Source organism: Choristoneura fumiferana, chromosome 2 (genome assembly GCF_025370935.1).
Source record: "Choristoneura fumiferana chromosome 2, NRCan_CFum_1, whole genome shotgun sequence".
In the NCBI taxonomy this organism is placed as follows: Eukaryota; Metazoa; Arthropoda; class Insecta; order Lepidoptera; family Tortricidae; genus Choristoneura; species Choristoneura fumiferana.
Genome location: NC_133473.1, coordinates 7,055,312 through 7,082,771, shown reverse-complemented (window position 1 = coordinate 7,082,771; position 27,460 = coordinate 7,055,312). Strand labels below are relative to the sequence as shown.

The following is a 27,460-nucleotide window of genomic DNA, read 5'->3' as shown; positions in this document are numbered from 1 at the left end:
AAATAAAAGTTGAATTGGTTGCATGTTGCATGACATTAGTTTCCTTGTATGTACCCGGAAAACAAAGCTCAAAAAAGTTAAATGTCAAATCAACAAACCAAAAATTGACGTGAATGGAGGACGTGTGTCTGTGAATATTGAGTACGACGGCAAAGTCGTTTTTAATTCGGCTACTTAAAATTAGTGCATTGATTACGTTTCACATGATAGAAATTAATAATTACACGCAATTCAAACCCTATATTAAAGGTATTGTCACTTAATAGTTTCGGCAGCGCAATGGGTAAAGCTAAGAAAGGAAAGAAGCTTCAGACTGCGGAAGACGGGTAAATTTCTCGGCATATAATTATTTATTTGCCTCAAATTAAGCATACTTCGTTTAATTAAGGTTTTAATAATCATTTCAGTGACAGTGACGTGGAAACCACTAACATCGATAATGTGAAGCCTTCGCAAAATAAAGGGAAGAAGTAAGTTATTTATAGGTTAAGTGCTTTCGCAAATTCCTTTCCAGCTGGTGGTCGCGTGGAATTACAACTAGGGGGTTGTATATTGCGTAGCTTCGTTGAAGTGCTACGTATGAGTGAGTGGCCATTTCTGTCTCGAATATTGAGGTACAAGTCTACAGATTTACTCTAACCAATAGCCGCAACGCAAAATCCTAGTTGATTTTATATGAATATCAAAATATTCCTGTAAGTTGGCTGGTTTATCATGAGTGTAGTTGTCAGTATATTGATGCATATAACATTTTAAATTCAAGAGATGTTCATAGTTATACCTATTGTTTCATGATATAATTGTTAATTTGAACCAATTTTTGTTATTACTTTCGTACACCTTCTTGCATAGCCCATGCAATTGTTTTATGTGAGTACCCTATGCCGCATAGTGTACTTAAATAAAACTACCCAAAAAAGTCATTAGTCATAGGACGGGTTAAATGGTGTCTTGAATGTACAAATATTGTGTAATTCTTTCTATCATGATGAGTATTTTTGTGTATTGCCTCCTGTGATGACAAATACAACCCAACTTCAAGCATTATGGTGTTTTTTCATTTAGAAAAACAATGTTATTTTTTAGTCTAATCAACCTGTCCATACCTCTTAAAACAATAGAGAAAAACTTGTGCCAGATGATACATCTTGCTTCAATTTTACTTCAAATGTCTGTTTATATGATTCAACTTCACATATGAATCAGTTAGCAAGTGCCTTGAGCCAGGCTTCATCGCAGTACTTGGGATCCTCCAATACACATCTGCGGCAGTCAGTGCGTTTTTCCGCCAGGTTTTCCTAGTCAAGGTGGTAAAGTTTGAAGGTGCCCATATCTAAAATGTTACTCTTGCATTGGTGTAGTCAGCCACCAAACATGTTGTACACAGGCAACATGCCTAAATTTGTCTGGAACAGACGTGTAAGCCTGATTATGAGTCAGTTAATCAGTATCTGCCAATTGCATAATTTAATTAGTGTAAAAAATACATGTTAATAAATATTACTTCACTAATTGAAACTAGTTCTTGTACTCCTCGTCTAGATGGAAACAACTCTAGGGGGCTGTTTCACAACCCATTGATTAATTTTAACTGATTGATAAATGTGATGTTGTCTCTGTCTATGCAAACAAAACAAACAGACAGCATCACATTTACCTGTCAAATAAATTTAATCAATGTATGGTTAAACAAGAGGTAAGTAAATCAATATGAATGTTATTTAATTTATCATCATCATCATCACCATCGGCCTATCTTAGTCCACTGCTGGACATAGGCCTCTCCAGTTGCACTCCACTGAGCACGTTCCTCGGCCAGTCTCATCCAGTTCTTGCCATTTAATTTATGTGTTAATTCAATACTGTATTCATAAGATCACTGAAAATAAAGATGATATTTTTTGAATATAGTTACAATTTTGAACATTAAACTACCGTGAGACTCACTCATATTAAATATATTGAATATAGTTACAATTTGATCAGAATCAATAACTGCAAACATTAAATTCAGTAGCAAACATTGCTCATACAGTAACATTAGCTACATAACTCTGTGTTTTTATGTGTATAGTATTATTTCGTCATATAGTCAATAGCAGGACCTTCTGTGCTGAAAAAGTGAATGACTGAAAATTCTCCTGAAAAGTAGCACATTCCAAGGTGTCCCAGTCTTCGCAGGAGGCACAAATGTCTCCTGTGAAATTTGAAGCATGGCTAAACCAGACCTAATTTGCATATTGACCACAATAGATAAGTAACTTATCTAGTTAATGAGATAAGCTATGAGATGATCATGTTCTATATGATTTTTATATTTATCTAAAATCATATGTATGGTTGGATGATTTTAAAGCTATAGAAAGTGTATTAACTAAAAATTTTTTTTAGGATTGCAGTTGAGTCGGATGAGAGTGAAGATGAGAAGCCTAAAGCCAAATCTAAACACAAGAAGTCAGTTGATGAAGATGTCAAAGAAGTCACAAAAAATATCAAAAATGTTTCAATATCAAAAAAGACTCAAAAGAAAAAAGTAGAAGCAAGTAGTGATGGTAAGTCAAATTTCTGAAAAATACATGTTCCGCTGAATAATTTTTCTGTAAATCTAAATATGACCAATTGTAATTTATTTATTACCTTACATTTTCTAATTATATTAAGATTTGGTGATAATGTTATCATCATCATCATCATCCCAGCCTATATACGTCCCACTGCTGGGCACAGGCACAATTTTATCATAGTAAAGTTTTTTTATTTTACTAGAATCTGATGATGAGCCGGCACCAAAACCGACTAAAGGGAAAAAGGGAGCGGATAAAAGTGGCTTTTCATTTTTGGAAATAGAGGATTCAGCTGAGTCTGCACCAGACGCTCCTATTTCTTCAGAAGATGAGAGACCTCAGCCACAAAAAAAAACCCAAGAGAAAAAAGAACCAGCTGGCAAAAAAGGTAAAAAAGCCAAAAGGAAGAAAGATGAGAGTGATGATGATTTAGAAAAAGTACTTGCTGAACTGGAAATGGAATATGCTGGTGTCAAAGTGGAACCAACTCCTGTTGAAGAAACAAAACCAGTAGAAGCTGTTGAAGAAAAACCTAAAACGAAAAAAAAGGGTAAAAAGGAAGAACCAAAAACAGTAGAGCCACAGAAAGAAGAAGACAAAGAAGGTAGTGATAATGAACTTGATGTAACAATCAAAACTGCTGCACAAAAAAAGAAAGAAAAGAAAGAAAGAGAAAAACAGAAAAAACTGGAAGCTAAGAAAAAAGAAGAAGGCAAAAAGGTAGAACCAAAAGCAGAAGTTAAGCCTGAAGTGAAAGTCGAAAGTAAACCTGTTGAGGCAGAACTCAAAGAAGAAACTAAAGAGGCATCTGAAGAAAAAGATGTAGAAGGGGACACACCTGCCACAGACGGTAAGAAAAAGAAAAAGGGCAAAGTGGACAAGGACGACAAAGGAGATGATAAGGGCAAGAAAGGTCCAACAAAAAAAACTATTGCTGCTATGCAGGAAGCTTTGAAAAAAGTAAAGGAAGAAGAAGAACGCTTAAAAAGGGAAGAAGAGGAAAGAATAAGACTTGAGGAAGAACGCGAGCAACAAAGGCTCGAAGCCATTAGATTAGAAAAGGAAAAGAAAGAAAGGAAAAAGCAGAAAGAAAAGGATCGCAAAGAGCGTTTGAAAGCTGAAGGAAAACTTTTAACTCCTAAACAAAAAGCTGAGAAAGCTAGAGCTCAAGCTATGTTGGAGTCATTGAAAGCTCAGGGTATAGAAGTAGGAGGATCAGAGAAAAAACCACCGCGACCTGGCACGCGGGTCAAGCCAACTAAGCTTAAAACTCAGATGTCTCAGGAGCCTCCATCAACTCCTATGGAAGAAAAGAAAATTGAACTGGAAATTGTTGATAAAAAGGTAAACATCAAAGTTATAATCACTATTTTTAAGAAAATTGAAAATTTAGATAACTAGGCGTTCTTTGCTTATATATCGACTTCTGACGACCCTGCAACATCATTAGTAATCCTGACAATGCTATATTATCCAGGGCAGTCTTTTACCTATTAGAGGCCCTGGGCACAACATGCTGCATTCGGTAGGTAAGCCTGATTTTCAGGCGAGAGTGTATTAGCTATCAGTTATCGTTTGGTAATAGAGTAGGGAAAAGGGGGACCCAATGCATCGCGGGGCCCTGGGCACGTGCCTAGTGTACCCAGTGAGGAAAAGGGGCCTGACGATATCACAGTATATAGCCTTTCAGGCACGCATGGGCTAGTACTAATTTTCTTTGCTAGCCGGGTTGCCTTCTCCAAAACAAGTTTCTCATAAAACACCACTTGAACATAAATTCAAATGGGACGGGACATGTCAAAATTAGTAATTTCAATATTTTTTTATAGTTGATGGTGTAGGATCTAAATTTGGTATGTTTTGCGAATTGCGCACCATATATTAGATGTATATTTTAATGAGCAAATCTCCTTGGGCAGTCGGGTAAAAAAACGAACATTCAAGGCGCGAGGTTGCTGCTGCAGGGCTACTACGAAATTCGAAAATTGAAGTTCGTATCATACCGTCCCTCTCACTCTCGTATTAAATAATATAAGCATCGGCGGGACGGTACGATACGAACTTCGATTTTCGAATTTCGTAGTAGCCTTGCTGTTTATTTATACCTGAATAATAAAGACTATCTGACTGATATTTACTGAAATTATTTGTTTTCAATTTTATGATTTTTATAAAAAAATAACTGCTTATAGTTACAAATGTTTTAAATTTATAAATAACAGGAAGAATCGCAGAAACCGGTAGAGAAAAAGAAGGTAGAAGATGATGCTGTTAAAGACGCTTGGGACGCCGAGTCTTCAGAAGAAGAACCAGAGCCAGAGAAACCAGAGCCCGCGCCTGTTGCCCCTCTTACGCCTGTTAAAGATGTGAAGAAAGCAAATGAAAAAGCTAAAGAGGTATTACTATTATATAAAGCTACATGAGTTGAATTAAAGAAGTATGATTTAAACAAGTAACTGGTGAATATTTTTCAATACATGGCGCAGAAGAATATAGACTCAGGGCATTCTTTGTCTATAGGTTGGTCCCCAAACTCGAAAAGTGTATTTCAATTATGGATCCTGATCTTGAGATACTTGTTTCTGCTGTTATAAATAATGATCTATTTTCAATAGTATGATCAACATGAACATTTAACAGAACAATTATGATCAATATAGGCATTTAGCATTTTAATATTGTGAATGTCATTTGCACCAAATGTGCTAACTAGTGTGGTGACAACAGACAGAAAAACAGTTAATTTCGCATGCTGGATCATACTGTACTATTATATGCATTTATAAATGCGAAATTAACTGTTTTTCTGCCTGCTGTTACTTTAATTTAGTATAGATATGGTTTGAGACCCTGTGAAGGACTTTGAATAGTTTTAATCCTCAAAAATTACATTCTTTCCACAGGACAGTGATAAACCTCAATTTGGCAGACGAAGTCGCGCATAAAAGCTAGTTATTGTCATAAGAGAATTGTGTTTATGATAATTCTCTTTTTTATAGAAGTTAGAGGAAGAAGAGAGTTCATCTGAAGAAGACGACAGCTCTGATGAAGAAACCAGCTCCGAGGAGGATTCTGAAGATGACCAGATGACTGACGCGCAAAAGAAGAGAGAAGCCGTTCTGAAGAGATTAGAGGTATGAAAAAGAAGAATACAATGACTATTGAACACCTTAATAGTAAGCAATGCAGAAAACTACTTTTTTTTTTTGAATGACATAGTAAATGATAATAAGACCAAAGAGAAAATAACGATGAAGTTTCTAAGCCTATCAATGTCTCAACTCCTGCTTACTCGCCATACATTGTGCAAAAAATGTATTGTCATTTTTAAGCATACTTGAAAATGCCAAGGATTGTGACAAAACCAACCAATTGGATAAGCTGTTAGGTTTTAAATAATCATGTTCAATTCCAACATAACGCACTAGCTGAAAGAAAGCTTTGTTTTTTTTTTATCACTGAAAACTTTGACCATTCATCTCACAGAAACGCAAAGAAGAGAACGAAGCAAACAAAACCAACAACCCTCTCCGTGCAGCGGTCGTTTGTGTGCTTGGTCACGTAGATACCGGCAAGACCAAGATTCTGGATAAGCTGCGGAGAACCAACGTGCAGGACGGCGAAGCTGGCGGCATTACCCAGCAGATTGGAGCCACCAATGTGCCCATTGAAAATATCAAGGAGCAAACTAAGCATGTCAAGGGGGTGAGTGGTGATAGTATTTTTAATGAAAATCAGTATATTTCGTGTGTAAGTTGTTCTTTTCAAATCTTGTTGGAATAGATCTTGAGTTCTTACCAACTCTCGCGGATGGTGGACAAATTTCATCGAAATCGTTAAGAGCCGTTGGCGAGGTCGCCAAAATAAATAAAAATAAAATAATCGCTCGTATAAAGCCCAAGCGTAAGGTCGTATGGCGGGACGATCTGGACACGTACGCAAAGGACTGGCCTGACATTGCGTCAGAACGAGAGTTGTGGAGGTCAATAGGGGAGGCTTTTGCCCAGCAGTAGGACACTATACAGGCTACTTAAAAAAAAATAAAGCCCCGCTTTCCATAAGAAAGGTTTATGAGCGGAAACGGACGTAGGTAACTAACTGAGCGTATCGATCGAAGTAACAAGATTGACTTCTTATTCAGTGGAAACTCATGTGTGCAGTTCGCCATTGCGTTTTAAATGGACTTCGTAGGTGTCTGCTCTGCTTGCAGTGGATTGTTTCCGTTATTAATTTATGTTTCTGTTACAGGTAACCGAAATCGCGTTCAAGCTCCCTGGTCTGCTCATCATTGACACCCCTGGTCACGAGTCCTTCAGTAATCTGAGGAGCAGAGGGTCCTCGCTCTGTGACATTGCTATCCTTGTTAGTATAGAGTATTTATTTTCCTTTTCGTTATCGTATTAGAGTTCTGTGGAATGGCCACCGAAGCAAAGGAAATCCGAAACGGAGATAGCAGGACCGCTTGAACACATATTATATAGGGTGGTGGCAGGAGCTATCAAAATAGGGACGAGTTGCATAAAGCAGTGGACGCCTTTATTCAGCATGGGGACTTTTAGAATATATCCTACTATACGTATTCATCTGCTTAGACTGTGCGTAAAAAGGCAATGTGTCCTAATTTGTCATTGCAGGCAACTTTAACATTTTTTCAGACTCTTGTATCTTCTTCTAAATGTTCTTGACCGTGTGGTTATCGATTGAGAATTTTACCAAATCTTCCTGACGACTTTTAAATATTGAGTACACCGCAGTATTGGAGTCCGAAGTACGTAGTTGACAATAGAGAGTGCTCACTCGTACATCAAAGCTTTTAATAGCATTTAACATTACATTACTGATGGGAAGAGATGGGTCCATCCTATTCCAAAACCGGGCACGGCATGGCTTATCCTTTGAATATTAGTAATGAAATAAATAAAAAAAAAGATATTGTTATAACATGTGTATCCCACAGGTTGTCGACATCATGCACGGTCTAGAACCCCAGACCATAGAGTCCATCAACCTCCTGAAACAGAAGAAGACCCCGTTCATAGTGGCCCTGAACAAGATTGATCGCCTGTACGACTGGCAGAGCCATCAACGCAAAGACGTCAGGGACATACTGAAGCTGCAACAGACCAATACGCAGATTGAGTTTGAGAAGCGCAGCAAGGATGTTATGCTGCAGTTTTCTGAACAGGTAATAAGTGGCAAAGTTTCATTAAATACAAAGTAAAAGTTTAATAGGAGCCCACAGATGCCACGAAAAATCTAACGGTCAGACTGCACCGTTCGAACGGATCGGTTTATCGAAAATTCTTACGACACATACACGCTACAGTTCATCGTAGCGATCTTCATTTTAGTTACAATGGCGACCGACGACGTAATACCCTAATTCATCCGTTCCGATTTATACATTAAAATTTTGATACGCTACACGGTACAGTTAAAAAAATTGTACAACACTACTTTCACACACACGATACGATAAACGGTATGCGTCCTACGGTGCATTCATGAATGAGAGGATTTTTCGTAGCTCCTATTATTATTATGGATATTTATGATAGCATTGATGACCTTGCTATTTAGGAAGATGCTCTAATCAATGAATTCATAAATAATGATAGATAGATTTTCTGAGAGGTTAAAATGCTCGAGTACTGCCTTTTCGCAACGTAACGTTTGGCAACCTGTTTCATTACGCAACTTTTCATTTTGCAAACTCTAAAACTGTAAACATTCAGGATTTATTTCAGGGCCATCGTGTAGAACTCTTTGGGTTAGGTTAGGTTAGTTTTATAAAAATCCTGAAATATTTACAGTTTCAGAAATATTAAACAGCTGGGAAATGAAAAGTTGCGAAATGAAACAGGTTTCCAAACGTTATTCACCGAAACATTAGTAAACCTAAAACGCTAAGTACTGACTCATTAACCCTATCGCTTTCCAGGGTCTTAACGCAGCTCTGTTCTACGAGAACCCTGACCCTCGGTCGTACGTGTCTCTCGTACCCACAAGCGCAGTCACGGGCGAAGGCATGGGCAACTTATTGGCCATGATCGTTCAAGCTTGCGAGGGCCCGCTGCATCGCCGTCTCGTGTTCTCGCAACAACTGTTAGCCACTGTACTTGAGGTAAGTGAATATAATAATCTGGTTGTGAACTTTTGGCAGTCTGGATGCAGGACGTAAATTTTTATGTGACGGAAATTCATGTGTAGTTGATGACAATTCCAGTATGTAAAGTGAACAAAAAGATCAATAAGAAAAAGCTTGTATTACAATCAATTTAATTACTAAAGCGTCAATTATATTACTTCGTACAATTATACAATTTGGCCAACAGACGTCGTCTTCACATTAGCCTGTCCGCTTAAAGGCGGTTGCGGCTCTCGCTCGTCGAATGCGGCCGACTACCATGTTCTTTGCACTGTTGTGGTTGCCGCATGTTCATACCGTTTAAAATTCTGCTTACATAATCTCCCAATTTATTTCGTTCCCATTGTAAATTTCTTTCCGTTGTCAAAAGTGGCCTGAGAGATCACTCTGTAGCGTCAAGACAGCTCATTGCTTAGCGTACAAATTTTCTCAATGTACTTACTATTGATCCGAACTGCCTTAATTGTATTGTACTTACTTGAACATCCTCTTTATCTCTAGTAATAATTTACAGGTGAAAGCAATCCCGGGTCTCGGCACAACGATCGACACCATCCTTATAAACGGAACCCTACACGAGGGCGACACCATGGTGCTGGCCGGCACGGATGGGCCCATCGTCACGCAAATACGCTCGCTGCTCATGCCGCAACCTATGAAGGAACTTCGCGTCAAGGTTAGTATTTGTTTAAAAATACCCAAACCGAGTTGTGAAAGAATGTTTTAAATATCTTAAAAAACAAAGAAGATATTGAAGTTTCAAATTGTCAAGTAGACAGTGAGATCCTTCATGGACCATGACCTCACACTCTACGACGTACGAACATAGAAAGACCATCATCATCTTCATCCCAGCCTATATACGTCCCACTTCTGGGCACAGGCCTCTCAAAACAAGAGGGCTTGGGCCATAGTTCCCACGCGGGCCCAGTGCGGATTGGGAACTTCACATGCACCATTGAATTGCTTCGCAGGTTTGTGCAGGTTTCCTCACGATGTTTTCCTTCACCGCAAAGCTCGAAAGACCATACTAGATTTAATTTTTCTAGAAAGAGATGGAATGCAGACTTCATATGCTCATATCATGCTTATTTTTTAACAGATATGATTTTTACATCATTAGTTTTAATTTACAGTTTTCTAGAAAATAAAGTTAACTCCTAATTTTTTTATATAGAATGCGTATATGGAGCATAAAGAGGTGGTAGGTGCCCAGGGAGTGAAGATTGCGGCCAAAGAACTGGAGAAGGCGATAGCTGGTCTGAATCTACTGGTGGCACAAAAGCCGGACGAAGTAGAGGTTTTGAAGTAAGCACGTTTTTACCGCCAATACTTTTTCATTCGTTCGTGCCCGTATCGCCACCTACACTGAAAATATATGACATTTTGTCTTAATTATAAGACTACGGCGATAGTGGCTGGACATTGGGTGTCTTATACATCAGACTACAGCGGTCAAAAGGTTAAAATTAGAGTGGGCAAGATAAGTTCCGTGAGGCCCTGTGATGGTACAGTCGAGTTCATAAACTTGTGAGCATCATACTCATACCTCTTGCGTTCATACTTTTTAAGATCTTATCACAACATTTAGCGCAATAAAGACTGAGTTTGAGCAAAATTTTTATCAAAAATATCTGAACACGACTATTTTTAATGGCGTAGAAGGGTGTTCATTCAACGAATCAACGAATTTCACATCCACATTTCTAGAACGCTTGTGCAAAATCTAATATCAATCATAACTGGACGCTGTTTTGCAATACTGAGTCAACCCACTGTAATTTTGCAATACAATGTCAACTGTTCAAATTATTTTCTAGGGTTGAAATTGTATTGCAGAATTGGTCATGGTTTAACACACTATGGCATAACAGCGTCCAACTGCGCTTTCGAACACCAGATGGTTGGATGGACCAGTGGTTGGAGAACCTGACCTTGAAGCTTGAGGTCCCGGGTTCGACCTGGTCGGGGCAGATATTTGTAAGAAAAATACGAATGTTTGTTCTCTGAGTCTTGGGTGTTTAAAATGTATTTAAATATGTATCATTCTTTTTAAGTATGTTTATCCATTTCCTAGTTCCCAAAACACAAGTAAGTTAAGTAAAATTTTGACCAGATCAATTGGTGTCAAGTATCTTGTGTTATTTATTTTATTTTTTTTCTTAGGGAGGAAGTGGCTCGCGAACTGAAATCGGCGCTATCGTCCATCAAACTGTCGGAACGCGGTGTCTACGTGCAGGCCTCCACGCTTGGCTCTTTAGAGGCCCTCCTCGAGTTCTTACGCACCAGTAAGATCCCGGTACGTAATAACAACCCCCGATATCCCGGGCATAACATACGCTTGGAGATGAGATCTCTATTGTGCTGTCCTCCAAGGTACAGTAAGCATCAAAAGTAGCTGTACGCTTTCGTACTTTGTCGTTTTACAGCCATGTACTAAACGCCTTGCAAGATTGTTAATGTCAACGCGACAGAGTAAAAAAGTGATCAGCTACTTTTGATGCTGACCGTACTATGGCGGTATCAAGGTATGAGGTATCATCATTTCGGCCTACGTTCCACTGCAGGGCACAGGCCTCCTGTCAGGAGGGGGCTTGGGCGGATTAATTAGCCCACGCGGGCCCATTGCATACTGGAGACTTCACACAACATTGAATTTCTTAGCAGGTTGTGCAGGATTCCTCATGATGTTTTCTTTAATCGTAAACTTCATGATAAATTTCAAATATAATTCCGTACATGAAATTCGGAAAACTCGCCGCGAGCCCTCATACAAGCATTGAAAAAAAATTTGGAAAACCCCTGACTTTGTTACATCAAAGTTCAATATCTCTAAAACGGCTGAGTCGATTAAGATAAACATATGTAAGAACCATTGCTAGAAAACCTGCTTTGAAATAAAAAAAAACGTTCAAATCGGTCCACCCGTTTAAGAGCTACGGTGCCACAGACAGACACCCATAGCGGTCAAACTTATAACACCCCTCTTTTTGCGTCGGGGGTTAAAAAAGAGGTCAAACGCTGGTCAGGTATATTTAAAAAAAAACTGAAGAATACTAATCTAACGTCTAATCAAAGTCACGTTGTACGGATTTTACAAACCGTACCTGCTAAGCTCTGTTTTATTTTCCAGTACTCCGCTATCAGGATAGGCCCGGTGGTGAAGCGTGACGTCATGAAAGCTTCCGCCATGTTGGAGCACGACTCCCAATACGCCACCATATTGGCTTTCGACGTCAAGGTATGTATCGCTATCGCCTGACGTCATTTTAGTTCACCAAGCTTGTAATAAAATGCGATTCAATTTTTTGTACACCTTTTTAATACTATACACCTTCCTATTGATCGTTGATTTACTATTTGTTTCTACGACTATGAAAAAATCGCTTTATTGAGTTCATATAATAATATTATATGGTCCCTACTTTGAAAAAAATCTCTTATCTAAAATCAATACGTGAACAAAATTGAACTTTGACATAATGTTCATAAAGTTCACTCAGAAAAATTATCTATATCGAGGAACGAGTTTTTTTTAAGTAGGGACGATATCTGGCTGTAGACAAGTAGCATATTCTTCGAATATCTATGAACGTTGAGTATATCGTCTATACACGACATTCCAACTTTTAGCAGTTTTGCCTTATTTAACTATATAACTTTGTTGAACTTGTATTATCCTCTCACATTATTCGACCTGTTTTCATCGAGTTTCAATGTTCCAAGTTTGTAATTAAAAAAAAGAGGCCATTTTTTTTTCACCAGACTAGATTATCGTTAGGGTCTTCCCACATCTAACGGCTTTAGCCGACCAAAAAACGCTTTATGGTCACGCAATAAAAATATCATGGGACAATTGACACCAATTGACCTAGTCCCAAACTAAGCAAAGCTTGTACTATGGGTACTAGGCAACGGATAAACATACTTAAATACATAAATACATACTTAAATACATATTAAACATCCAATACCCGAGAACCAACATTTGTATTATTTATATATTTGAAGACCAGATGGCCTAGTGGTTAGAGAACCTGACTACGAAGCTTGAGGTCCCGGGTTCGATTCCCGTGTCGGGGCAGATATTTGTATGAAAAATACGAATATTTGTTCTCGGGTCTTGAGTGTTTAATATGTATTTAAGTATGTATGTATCTATATAATTATATTTATCCGTTGCTTAGTACCCATAACACAAGCTTTGCTAAGCTTACTTTGGGAGTAGGTCAATTGGTGTGAATTGTCCCGTGATATTTATTTATTATTTATTTATATAAATATCTGCTCCGGCCGGGGATGGAACCCGGGACCTCAAGCTTTGTGGTAAGGTTCTCTGACCACTTGGCTATTAAGAGCAAAAAAGATGTCTTCCCGGCGGTGAACGTCGTTTCTCGTCGGCCGAGCCGATCGATGTCTCTTTCGCTCTTATTGCGTGGAGATAAAGAGTATTTTGATCGGCTAAAACCGATAACGCGTCGATAAGTTTGGGGTGACCCTTATTCTTCTTTTACATGTAATACATCCAATTTGATCTTCTAGGAAAATTGCGGGTTCCTAGAGTGAAGCCAGACGAGTGTAATTTTTTGAGTTGTGTGTCGCTTATTTTCTTTCGCGTTATTTCTGCTCACTTGTGTATCTACGAAGCATATTCAGAGGACACAGAAGATGATAGAAGAAAATACTTACTGGGTGAATCCAGAAAGACTGCTTCCCTCGCCCCCCGCTCTTGCCGCAAACTCAAATTCAGCCGGGATTACGCGTGTGAACAAAACAGGAGTTTTTTATGAAACCGAATGAAGCAGAAATTACGCAACCGAAATTACGTGACTCAAACACGTTCACAACTCAAAAAAATTACGCCCGTCTGGCTTAACCCTTAAAATCACACTGATTAGTGTAGAAGTTGGCGTTGAATGGATGTATTGCTTCAGATTGAACGCGACGCACAAGAGATGGCGGACAATCTAGGCGTGAAAATCTTCTCCGCCGATATTATTTACCATCTGTTCGACAAGTTCACTGCTTTCCGGGAAGAGCTGCGGCAGAAGAAGCGAGAAGAGTTCAAGCATATAGCTGTGTTCCCTTGCAAGATTAAGGTAAGCGACAGAGGTTTGGTGGTTTTAAATGGTACTATGTCATTTGGCCGAAAAAATGCTTTGACTTTCATTTTGGTACAGTATTTTTTTTAGTTTTTTTTTTCAGTTTATAACATCGTACACACTATACAACATAATAGTAAAATACAGAATAACTCCCAAGTGTCCCAAATTTCAGAGAACTAGTGGCCCGTGTAAAATAAAATTAATTAATTTTAATGGATAAAATAAGGTTTAATCGATTTTTGGTTCCCAGGTGCTTCCTCAGTTCGTGTTCAACTCCCGCGACCCGATCGTATGCGGAGTAATGGTGGAAGCCGGTATACTAAAGGAGGGGACGCCCATCTGCGTTCCTAGTCAAGAGGTGAGGTTATAGATCACTATATATTTTTTACGTTTTAATTACTTGCATATTGGAAACCACAGAACAATTAACAAAATGTAATTCAGAAAAAACTGCGCAAATAAAAAAGATATGTGACATACTGGACATTAGCGTCTGTTACAAGTACTCTTAGACTCAATAGATATTTGACTACAAATCAAATTAGTTTTTAGAATTTATAATAATAATCCATTTGTGAGATGACGTCATTAGTATGAGGCATAAAATACAAAGCGTCTGAGAGCGAGATAACTTCAATTTTTTTTTCAATGGACTATATCTTTGAACTAAAACCAGATAAATTACTATAATATCGCCTACAGGTGCAAGACAGTTTCATCTCTACGACACATTTTCGTCCTACCGCTACCATGTGAATTAAAAAATCGTCATACGGGCCTAACATTAGCTCAGTTTTTTTTTACTAGCCTAGTTTCCCACTGCAGGGAAAAGGTAACTTTTAACTTCACCTCCCGTTCTGGCGAAATAATAGGGCAATCCTTTGCATACGCGTCGAAATCGTCCCGCCATCTCCTCCTCGGTCTCCTTCCCTGTCGATGGCTATTCTCCGATGTCCACCAAGTGACTAAAGCTACTGTTACACATGCTAGTTACTAGCACGAAAGCATGCTACTATTGAGCATGCTTATTTAGTGGCATACTGGTACTTTAGCATGCTAGTAATGAGCATGTGTAAGGCGGGCTTAAGCCCACCACTGTGGGTGCATGCGGCAGACGGTCGTGTCCAGCCCAGCCCAGTTTTTTTAATTGATTTTTGTTCTCCACCAGTTTGTGGAGTTGGGCATCGTGACGTCGATCGAAGTGAACCACAAGCAAGTAGAGTTCGCGCGCAAAGGGCAGGAGGTTTGCATCAAGATCGACCCGATACCCGGCGAGTCGCCCAAGATGTTTGGACGGCATTTCGACGAGACTGATATGCTGGTTAGCAAGGTAAGATACGAACACTTTGTTATACTTACTATAAAACAATGTTTATTCTGAAAATAGGCTGCTAAGGGCTCTCTTACGTGTCTTTTATAATACCAGCGCTTTCGGAAAGACAATAATTTCCGATAACATTGCACCGCAAGAAACTTTGCAGTTTTTTTTTCAATGCTTTAATTAATTTATTTTATAATTCTCTTATAAAATAGAAATTATGCAGGAGAGAGAACGAACTACTCGACGGGCCACTCAGGAACATGAATTTTAGCCTGGTATTCCAAAAGATGGTCCTATTGAGCCAATCTCAGATTTTCGGAGATCTATGCAAGCGATCAGATTTTTTACATGATTTTTTATGCTACCATCGTTTTGGAAAGACTTCGTTAGTCCTGACTGAGATGAAACGACAATATTGAGTGCGGCATTATGTGTATTTGTGTCATATCACAATTGCAACTAATTTTAGCTCACGTAGGGTTTGCGTGTCCTGCCGCCATTCCCGTCGGTTGTCAGCAATCAATGCGCTCGGGCAATTAGGGGCAGGCTGGAACGGTCAGTGAGCTAGATTTTAGGTACTGGGTTCTGATGGGGTACATCATGCGCAGAGCTAATAACAAGAGAAACGTATGTCGTATTGTCAAACGCGCTGACTGTCACGTTCGCATTTGACATCTCTTTCTACCCTTGTCTTATATTGTGTGATGAAAAAAAGTGGTAAAAACGATTGAGATTCAAAGTGAGTCAGTAAATAAGGCATCAGAAATGTCACGTGAGCTAAAATCGCGAGGTGCCAACGTGGCTAACAAGCCATACTATATTTTCCGGTACAATCAGTAACGAGGCGCCCGCACGGTTTCAATCAATGCAAGTTAACTAAGTTTTTAGCAATATCTAATAATCAAATAGAAGTTTACTTAAAAAGTTTTCTTTTTACTTGGCTGTTTGTCATATTTCTTATTTATTTATTTATCAACCTCAAAATTGTCTATATTACCGGATAATTTTAGTATTAGTATTCTTCTTTATATTGATTAAAAAAATGGTAAGTTTTAACTTGAAACTTTGGTTAAGAAATTTTTAACTTAAAAAAATATTGAATGGTTCTAATTACTTCCTAGTAGTTTCTATTCTTTCTTGGTAAACGATAATTAGACTAGATTTATTTTAGAACAGGATATCTGTTAATAGTAAAACTAATTAGCAAATCACGGTTAAAAATGAAGAAATCGATTTTAAACGGACCTTGTCTTCATTATATTTTATAGAACCAATTCCATGAGTACTGATTTCACGTGTTTTGATATAATTATTTTTATTTTCTTAAAAATAATTATAAAACGTAGACACTCGTTCATCTCCATCCCCGAATACAATTTCATGACAGGCGGGCAAATTATAGAAGCTTGACCCAATTATAAACACCTACACGTATAGTTGAGTATTTTAACCAACTCCAAAAACTACAAAAATTACAAAAAATCGGCCAATAATTTCATGCAACGTTTTATGTAATTCCCGATGTAATTTTTGCTAATTCCCTCGGGATTTTTTGATAAATCGCGGAATTTCAATTCAATTACTAAGCTTAATGTGTACGCGTGCGAAACTATAGCTAAAGGCTAGTCTTGAATAAAAATGTCAGGTGATAAACTGTTGCAGGGAACTTGTTTTTTTTCATGTGGAGATGCTTAACTACCGGACAGAATAGGCACTAGACTACCAGTGGTAGTCCAGTGGGAGTAGTAGAGTCTGCAAGCCAACTTAATTTTAAAATTGAATGATGTCTTATTCATTGTATACTTAAGTGCATAGTAAATAAATGGCAGACAATCGGCCCACGTCTACCAGGATCGCGACCAATGACGTTCTAATGAATGAGGTTCCCGATATCTATTTCAGCCTGCAGACGATCGATTGACACTCGCTATATTTAGCATCTCCGACACTTGCTATTTGCTCTGTTGCATACAAACAGATCTAGAATAGACGATGTCCAAAGACTTACTGTCGAGATAGACAGAACATAGAAGAAAAAATTAAGAAAAAAGAAATGAAAAAGCAAGAAATAAAAAAGGAACAGACTAATTATCGCGAATTCGTCAATACTCAGCATAACAATACTTCCGGCCAGCGCTGGTCTTTCGTTGGTACCATCATGTGTTTTTTTCGTTTTTCAAACTGATCAACGTGATGCTTTGATGAAGAATCATTTCGAATTGACGATTTATTTTCAATCAAACTAATGGCCGGAACTGGCCGAAACCCACTTTCGTAAATAAATAAATTGTAATTGATAATGCAAGTGCACTTTGCACGCAGCAACGTAACAAAGACTCCTGTTTCGCGCATCTCAATTCACTTTGCACAATCCTGTCGATTGAAATTTACGTTTTCAATCTCTTTGCAGCAGGCAACAGTTCTGATATGAGGGGGTTATTTAAACATGGCATACCTATAAACGGCTTGTGGGTTCTTTCACAATCACAAAACTAGGTACTCTAATCTTCTTAAATCGATATAATTCAAAGTGCTTACTAAGTCTATCTTTATGGTTTAACTGTGTCGATTCCGTACTGTGTGCAACAGTGTATTTATGCCGTGTAAACAGTAATATGGATTCTATAAATAGTGTTTTGTGATGTATTGAATGACATTTCGTTATGCGTTTCCGTTTGTAGGCATAAATTAATTTACAGATAAAGTGTTTGTTTAGTTAGAAGGTGTCAGGGTATATAACGGAGCAGGGTATATGTATAATGGGGTAATATTGGAGCGTTTGGACCGCTCAGGTCAAATGGGATCGATGTTTTTGTAGCACATAAGATGAAAGCGAACTATGGAATCCTCATTAACATTAAAATGTTATTCTTACTCATACTTATTAATTAATTTAATTCCAAAATATAATTATAGGTATGCAAAATAAAATAGTAACTGTCACTGCCGTGTTAATTATCTATATTATGGGTCGTCATCTCTTCTTGCATCTTAGTAATATTATAAATGCAAAAGTAACTCTGTCTGTCTGTTACCTCTTCGATTTTCAACGGGTGAACTGATTTAGATGTGATTTGGCATGAAGATAGTTTAAGACTCTGTGGTCCAACTAAAGATAAAGATGCCGCCAGTTAAAGGATATTTAAGTTTTATTTAAACATGCATAACATACAGGGCGTTTGGCAGATGGATGGACATACATACGTATAAAGGGGATAGATGGGGCCCTATGCAACGAGGTCTAGCATAAAAAATCACTTGGGGCCCAAAGATTTTATTTTTTTATTTTTCAAATACTCCGTTTTCATGATTTAATAAAAATAAACAAATCTTTAGGGCCAAATGATTTTTTTTATGCTCGACCACGTTGCATATGGCCCAACTATCCCCTATATACGTATGTCCATCCATCTGCCAAATACCCTGTATACATATGAGTAAATGAAAAACTTTTAGCATTCGCTAATTCCAACGCGATAAGTAACGCGTTCTTTCTGACCTCACGTTCCACCGTCAGGGTGGTCGACAACAGCCAAACAAAGACGGACGGATAACGATGTCTGAGGGTTTGTTTTTATGGTTCCGTATCCAAAATGTGCCTCCTCCCTCACCCTTGTGTCGTAATCCTCAATGCTGACGGTCGTGACCCCCACGAATCATTATCCGGACAATCGCTAACCTAACCTAACCTATCGAATTGTACAGTACCATTTAAAAAAAAGCTGAAAAATATACGGGTTTTGTCTTGGCTTTTTGCGTTTTGGCTTTTTCTCCCAGTACCTATTTCAGTTTGTCTAGTAACAACGAAACGATAAACGATCGATGTTCGCGATGCTACGCGCGTCTATGCAACGAAGCATCCTCTTACGTAACACAACTCACTATCTAGACTAGACGGCTTCTACGAAAACGCTCAATCGTTAGCGTTTGCGTCTTTCCGCTGAAATTTCGCAGAATTAAACACGGTTTTCAGACCGAACAATATATTTCGAGAGAATTGAAAAATCGATTCAATAAAAATTTGGTATGACGTTGATAAAGTACATAAGAAGTCGGATCTACTGACAAATCGATACCTGTTTAAAATAAGAATTGGTTTGTAAAGCTGTTGCAAGCTACAGAGCACTTTCACAGGAGTTGCCATTAGTTTATTCTTGCATTACATTTTTTTCTACAACATTGTCAACATTTCGTAGGGACTGATGTTTTTTAAATCCGTACTAATATTATAAGTGTTCTTCTTAATAAATGGTTTTCTCGTAGCTAGGTTAGCTGGAAGAGATCTCTTTTTAAGGATAAGCTCGCATTTGTACTTCACTGCATGTGTGTATTTCTATTTTTAATTTTATGTGCAATACACATAAGTGCGAAAGTAACTGTCTGCCTGTACCTCTTTACGGTTAAACCGCTAAACCGCTCTAATGAAATTTTGTATGTATATATGTAGTTTGAACCCATAGGGAAGACATAGGATAGTTTTCATTTCGGAAATTTTTATAGTTCCGGTTTTCACAAACGGAGTCGCGGGCAACAGCACTAGTACCTACATCGCATTCATCATACAAGTGCCTGCTATTGCCAGGATTCGAACCAGGACTAAACTTAAAGGTCATAGCTTTTGGTCGTTCGTTTTTTGAGTGTGTTCGTCCCTTAGATGTAGGTATCTACTTGACTTATAACTTGATAAAGCGAGGTTCTATGAATCTGGCTAGTGTTAATGACTACATCAATAGGCACTACGGTATCTACCTAAGCAAATAATTTGTCAAGGACCATAGTATAAAATCGCAAACGCATTTCCACATTTAGCATTAGCACCTGATATTTTGGCTCAATATTTATTTTGCGTAATTGAAATTTGCTTTATTACTGATGCAAAAACAACCAAACATTACGCTGAAAAATTAATGCGACACAAAATTTTCCCGGTGAAAACAATTACATGCTGCTCGTAGCCTTGATATTCTTTCTCGGCGGATGCAATCTAAATAAAAGTAAAAATATTTAGAACTGCATTTATTTATATTTAAATAATATTGTGCTAAACCACCACCATTTCGGTTTCACATCGTTATTATTTTGTTTGTATTTTTAATTTTGTAAATATGTTTTTTGTTTCTTTTTGGTACGATGCTGGCTGGATAAAACGTATTTCTATTCTATTCTAAAACTACACTCCATTCACACGCCCGCTCCCCCAACTTGCTTATACTAAAGCACCCGCTACCCTCGACCTAGTAACCCGCCCGGGCACCCCGATCAATGGAGCCATTCAAGGAACTGCTGCATTCAAACTCAAATTTTGTGTGAATGGAACGTTAAAATGTCACCCTCTGTTTACAGCGCAGTAGTAGGGTAGAAAGGAGGTTTGTTTTAGAACGTCGATGATTTGTGATTCTATAACGTTTAGGGTTTTTAGATTTGGATTGTTGTTGGGAGTTTTGAATATTGAAAGACTCAATTGATCAAGAAAGTTCTCAGTTTTGACTAGTTCTATTTGTACGGGCTTAATGGCGACTGATTGTAGTTTAGGTTGTACAGTCACACCTGCATTAATATCTGCCACAGCGGAGCATAAAAAAAACTGTCAAGTCTTACCGCCCGCACCGGTCCTAGAAATAGAGTCGTATCAGATATTTATGCTTAAGTATTATGCACGCTTTGTTGTGACAGATATTGGTGCTGGTGAATGTACATGTATTCCATTTATTTTCGATACAATATCTGTGATCTATCCAAACATTTTAATTAAGTGGTCCGCTAATGGAATTTTTACTTCACACCATTATGAGTTGAATGTTACAGTGCCGAATTGCTGCTATAAGGTAAGGCATGTAATTCGTATGAACGTATTTAAGCAATAGGCTAAACGAGTGGCATAATGCATTGAACGGCAAAATGATGCTTGCAGAGTTATAGCCGTTCTGGGGACTGATTTTGAAATCAAGTCACGCTTTTTTTTCACGATGTTTTCCTTCAACGCAAAGCTCATGGTAAATTTCGAATGTAATTTCGCACTTGAATTTCGAAAAACTCAGTGATGCGAGCCCTGTTTGAGAGGCCATAGGTGAAATCACTAAACCAACCACTGCTTTTAAAAAAATAGGTTTTCAGCCTATTTCCCGAATAAACCGAAAATCCCTATAATCGGGTGAACTCGTGAGTTTTCGTCACCCGCCCGAAGGCCGGCTATATCCGATGCCGACGTCACACGCGATCACACCCACGGACGGACCTTGATTTTAATAGGCACTCATTTATTAGACACGTAAGTACGTCATAAGTATAAGATTGTCATTTATGGGATATTTTTTCTAAAGTTACGAGTAAATTTATTACTTTTATTAGAAACTGCAAACGGCTAGCACAAGCACAATTATTATTTTTCTCATATCAATGATTGTGGCGTAACAGTAATTACTCAAATTTGTTTTCCTGCTTTCATTCTCGTGTTACTAATACAAAAATCTATGAGGAACGACGTTTCTATTTGTTCCGGATATTAACAATTTTATTGAAAGATACGTCGCTCAAACTTTTTAAATTACATTGATTTATGTTAAGTTTACTTGTATACTTATGTTATGTATGTTAAACGAGTCCATTTACAATTTATTGAAATAACTCCAGAAATTTTATTTCTCGATTTTTATATTTATTTCTGCTGTATTCCTGTTAAATTTTTTCCAGGTTTTCTTTTCTGGTTTTTCACTGTGTTCTAGCTACAGAGCTATACAAGTTGTTTTAAAGTTAATCCCTAACATTTCAGCAGATCTCGAGTCTGATTGAATGCCCTTGTAAAGGAATTTTTGATCCAAAATGTTGTCACGTCTTTGACATGGTATACTTTGAGTATGGTTCAGTTTATGAATATATTTGTCAATCACAATAAAAAGAATTACAGGGGTGTTCAGTCAAAGTAACCCAACTCTTGCTGAAATCTTCTGGATTAATTTAAAAACACCTTTTAAGCTATGAAATATCTATTAGACTGACATTTTATTATGTTAGCGTTATTCATTGTTGCCAACAGCAAAAAAAACCCCATGTCGTTGTCATGTAATGCGCAATGTCTAACCTCGCGTTTTCATCTTAACGAACAACGTCAAATTTAGGGGTGATAGATAACTCGAAGTACATTTAAGGTACAAGTCGCAGTAATCAGAGCGTGTCAGATCCGCTCTGCCGCTCCACTGGCTCGGACGCGGCCACAAAGGGTGAATGGGGCGAGGTAACCATCCACCTAGGCAGGTGTAATCATTCTCGTCGAAACGGTTAGTTAGGGTGTCTAAATTTATATAATTTTAGCTCCAAACATAGCATAGCATAGCATCCAAACTAAAGGGTGCTCGCAGAGAATAGATAATAGCAGGGATTCTCACTCAACTAACATATGCGGCCCGCGTATTATTTTTACCAATTATAATAAAAAGTTAAAGGAAAAAATTATAATTTTGTCGACAAATCATTATTATTGAATAGCCTGTTATCATGCTTTTTATTTCAATATTGTGCCAAAATGGGAATAAAAACAACATATTTTTTATTGACCTTGGTGAGTGAAACGCCGATACAGACTACAAAACTTTTTGACCAAGCTAATGTGAAACCGCCCACGCGTCCCTGTGCTTAACAACAACTGAGTGCTTTGGTACCATGAAACTCAGCGCGTGGAATGACAAGCGACGCATGTAAGGGCATTTTCACAAAAAAGTGTACCAATTCTTTTTTTTTTTTCAATTTTGGAAACAATATGGTTTTTTCTTCTCAAATCAAAAGCACAAAGGCGAATATTCAGCGTTTTTGCAGCGTTTTTTTGTCATTGGTGTCTTCGCAGGTGTTATCAAAAGATGTAATGCCCAGGGTTGTTTTTTTATGAAAATTGAAGACAATACCGATGCTGAATTTAGCGTGATTAAAATTCTTGTGACTTGTCTTTCCGTCGTGTTATATAAACGTGGGACGCAATGACGTTTGACCGCACGGTCAAAACGCTCGAATATTTGCCCACAACCGATTTAAAAAATGTCCCAATCAAAAATGACAATTTTGTGCGTTTTTTTTTCATACACTCGGTATGGGCGTCACAAAACTGACTCAATTTATGTGAAAAAATTAAATACATTTTGAAAGAAAAGGTACACGTTTTTTGAGAACACCCGTCATACTCGTACAGTTAGGTTAGCGATAATTAAGTGAAAGTCACTATTCCGAGACATTATAGTAATATTTATCAACGCTATGCGTCTAAACTAACGATCATAATTCATAATACTCATCGTGCTACGCGACGGAGATACGATACGCTAAAATCATACAAATGTCAACCCATCTTTAGGGCGCACTATCATGGAAACCTAGCCGGGGCGAGTAGAATCGCCAATAATAGCGTACTTATTCTTATCCTACTTATATTACCTACCAAGAATGTACTAAAATCCTGAAGAAGAAAATTACAGCTGCATACAGCAAATCACAAAATGTAGAGCTCGCAAAGTACTATGACTTACCATTGAATTAAATAATCCGAAAAGTTTGTGATGACTTTCAAACCGCTATAACTCAAAAAGTTGCTTAGGTGACTAGACACGTTTTTTCCGTGGACCCATCAAGTGCAGTCAAGTTAACTCATACGATACATTATACATTCTCAACCAATTTTATCAATGAAACCGCTGCAAAATATCAATGGAGCTTCTAGAATGGGATCTGACCCGGTCACTGCGGCTGTGTGCAACTCACATCCTGCTTGTGTTAGGCTTGAACTGCCGCGCGATACTCGACCATAGTATCTAATGTTTTTAGGACTAGATTCGCAGTAATGACACCCTGTCACAACTGACATGGCCCAAATGCCACTATGACGTCACTGAAATCCTGATAGAGCTCCCTGTTCTGCTGTGAATTTAATGTGGATTTGTTAAGCATTTATGAGTGTGTGGTGTGTGTATGTATGTAAACCCTTAATCGTACAAAAATAAAGTATGAAACATAATTGACAAACCGTTTAATACGTGAGATATACATTAGACGAAGTTATTCCATTAAGCTATCTCTACCATTGAACGTTTGAGCTAGTAATTAAAATATAATGGAGAGCGAGTAACTGAACTACACACGTACCTATATATGAATATGGTATCGTATAAAATGAAGCAGTTGTATCCTTAACTGGGTCGATCAACTTTTTCTTGTACGAAGCCATGGTTACGTCCCCTGGACAACTCTTTAAAACAACGAGTTTGTATGTGTTTTCTGTGGTTAAAATTCATCGAGTATAATTTATTGTCATAGTTACAAGCTTATTATTTTATAGACTATCTCCTAAGTATATTAGTCGCATATATCAAAGTAGTTTTTTTAAGAAAATCTGTCACTGTTGTCTCTTGGACAACGAGACAAAATAGCAAACAAGAAAAAGTTGATTGAACCAACTACAATTATTGTTTTGATATCGTTCTGAAACAATGAGAGTGCATGCCTGTTGCTTATCTACCTTGTAAATTTCTTTCTGTGTACTTGTTTTATGTGTTGCTTAGTACTGTGATGTTCTCTAATCATTATATTGTGTCATTGTAAAGAAACGGAAATTGTAAATAAAATAGGTAAAGTTATATTTATATTTTCGCCAGATTGCGTTACACTCTTGTTAGGCATTTTCTTGGCATTTTAAACATACCATTGAGAGTTTTTCATCACATATTTTTTTTATTCCAATACCGGAGTTCTCCTTATCTCTTTGTTTGATGCACACATGCATGCTCCATTTGGTAAAATATTGATGAACCTTAACAATGTCAAAATCTTATTAACCGCCGCTCCAGCTTCTATTCCAGTCCTTCAGGCTAAAAATACCTTCAATTTCGCTTCCGGTACCGCAGTACCTACGGTTGCCGAGCTAGGCGTCGGCCGGGCCGACTACGAAGGCCGGGGCGCGGTGCACGGTGCTTCTGACCCACTTACTGCACCCTGCCCTATTTCTCCGTGACGTCATAACCTCATTCAACCCTCATTGCTGAATCGATGCGCCCCAAACTGGGTCGGCCTGAATGAACCACTTCTTATTCAACGTTAAGCTATTTTTAGCACCTCGGGCGTCTCAATTTGGTCTCAGGGTCAGAAACCAGTTTTAGCGGATGTCGCGGCGGCAGGCAATTAAGTACCGCCGATGAATTAAAAACGGATGACAATTCGATGGGAGCCACAATTAGACTGTGAACGAGCTTTTTTCCTACTAAATGTTTCAACGAGTTGTACAAAGCGCTGATCTTCACAGTCGCATCCACAATTTGTTCCAAACGTTAGATGGTGTTACAAATATATGTTAAAGTGAAGATAAGAGGCCTCTGTCTGATCTTCCAATCAAGTAATGCAGTAGTTTGTTCTTGATATACGAGTGACCATGGCCAATTGGCACTGGGCCAATCCGGGATCCGTTATGTGACACAGGATTTTTCCTTAGAACGTTTTTATACTGGTTTAATGGCTTTAAGAATTGTCATGTGAAATAATTATATTGTTGGATGTTGTGTCTTAGTGTTAACAAACGTGGTTACATCTTTTTTCAAAAATTCCGGTTGCAACATCGTTAGGCAGTGGCGTAGCTACCAAGGGGCTAGGCGGGGCAGTGCCCCGGGGCCCTCAAGCTCAGGGGGCCCTCGAAATTCTGCTTTATAGCTGATGATAAAGTTGCTTAGCATTTTTAAAGTATATCCTTACCAGTTTTGATACTTTTGATAGCAGTGGGCCCCATTTTTTTATTTGCCCCAGGGCCCTAGGTTACCTAGCTACGCCACTGTCGTTAGGCATAGTTCTCAAACACGTGAAATAGAGGTACTTCTAGGTTTTAAAGACATTAGACACTTAAGGAATTATTACTTCAGGAATAAAGAAAGGCTAGGTTAGCAATAACGATCGGCTAATATAATTTCAATTGTTCTCTCGACTTAACATAATATGGTTTATTTCGATGGCGTAAGTTCAAACTACCTACATCAAATGCCAAGCCCGAACAGCCGTAATCGAAATCGTGGTTGATGGTTGGTTACTTTTTAAGTAGAGTTCATAAATAATATTTTGAACTTCCCGACTGCACATTGAGACTTTCCAAACCAAATATGTTGAATCCTATCAAAACCAGCCAGTCTTGTAATGAAGATGAATTAACTTTCCTATCTGGTTGTTGCAGATATCGCGCGCTAGTATCGATGCCTGCAAGGATTACTTCCGCGACGACCTCATCAAGACCGACTGGCAGCTGATGGTGGAGCTCAAGAAACTCTTCCAAATCCTGTAGCCTGTACCCACGACATTACAGCTTTAGCCATAAAGCCTTTCTTTCTAAGCATACATTGGCGTAACTTGTTTCATCTTTCGTACGCTTCGTCTGATCCATCTACACCGTATCCGATGTATCATAGAATCTCAACCTACATAGCTGCCTCTCTAATCCTTGATGTACTGGTTATATAGTACGTAGACTTCTGTGGTATAAAAAAATCAACAGTGATTTATGGCCCTATGTGTACATTTCTACGATGATTTCTAACTTATTTTACTGCCATGTATTAATTAAACGCCATTTTTAACACTAGACATCAATGACAGCAACCATTATTTTTAAGAACCCGGTGGTTATTGTAAATATAAAATAAAAGATACTTTTTATGATACAACATCAAACTTTATTTATTTAAGTTGCGTGTTCCTCCAACCTTTGGTATCTTTATTTTGAGCGTGTATGATTTGGCTTGTTATTTTGTGATTAAACGAATGTGATTTAGATTGTTTTGTTAAATGTAAGGCGATGCGTCTCCCAGATATTTCGCATTGAAATCCTGTGTAAATATTCAATCTGACTTTTAAATACAGTGATGTGCTTATGAAATGATTTGTAACGCCCTGGTGGTTTTATTTTGTGTTGTAGTGCAATATGCGATCTCATGGACGTACGAATGTGTCTTGTAGTCTGGCAATATCTGTTACTCTACGGTGCTTCTTATGTTCTAACGTAGTGACTTGACAAGTTTTGATAACTTTGAATCGATGTCTATTTATGAGCAGTATTTAATGTTTAGGTAGATTCGGACAGAGGCACTGTCAATGAACCGATGTGGAGGTCGCATTGCAAGTGGGGTTTGGTGCGTGAAGCATGTCTCGAGACAGTACAGGGAAAAGACTATCGCAGCGAAGGTTCATAGTGAAGGTACAGAAGGTTGTATTTTACATGTAGGTATTTTCCCTTTTTGAAATGCTTTGTATTATATAGATGGAATCGGACATATTCTTATATTGAAGAAATTTTATTAAATTATGAAAAATA

General features: G+C 38.0%; 1 protein-coding gene across 1 annotated transcript; it reads left to right on the top strand.

The window, feature by feature from the left end:
• The first annotated feature begins 87 nt into the window (after window positions 1-87).
• eIF5B (eukaryotic translation initiation factor 5B) lies at window positions 88-27,460 on the top strand. The gene is made up of 18 exons (XM_074106739.1): window positions 88-326; window positions 408-470; window positions 2,392-2,552; window positions 2,767-3,908; window positions 4,787-4,960; window positions 5,564-5,698; window positions 6,051-6,269; window positions 6,813-6,926; window positions 7,522-7,749; window positions 8,506-8,688; window positions 9,227-9,388; window positions 9,890-10,020; window positions 10,879-11,011; window positions 11,846-11,953; window positions 13,647-13,811; window positions 14,068-14,175; window positions 14,986-15,147; window positions 26,327-27,460. Exons 1-18 carry the CDS (start codon window positions 280-282, stop codon window positions 26,432-26,434), a joined length of 3,543 nt encoding a protein of 1,180 aa, XP_073962840.1. The 5' UTR covers window positions 88-279; the 3' UTR covers window positions 26,435-27,460.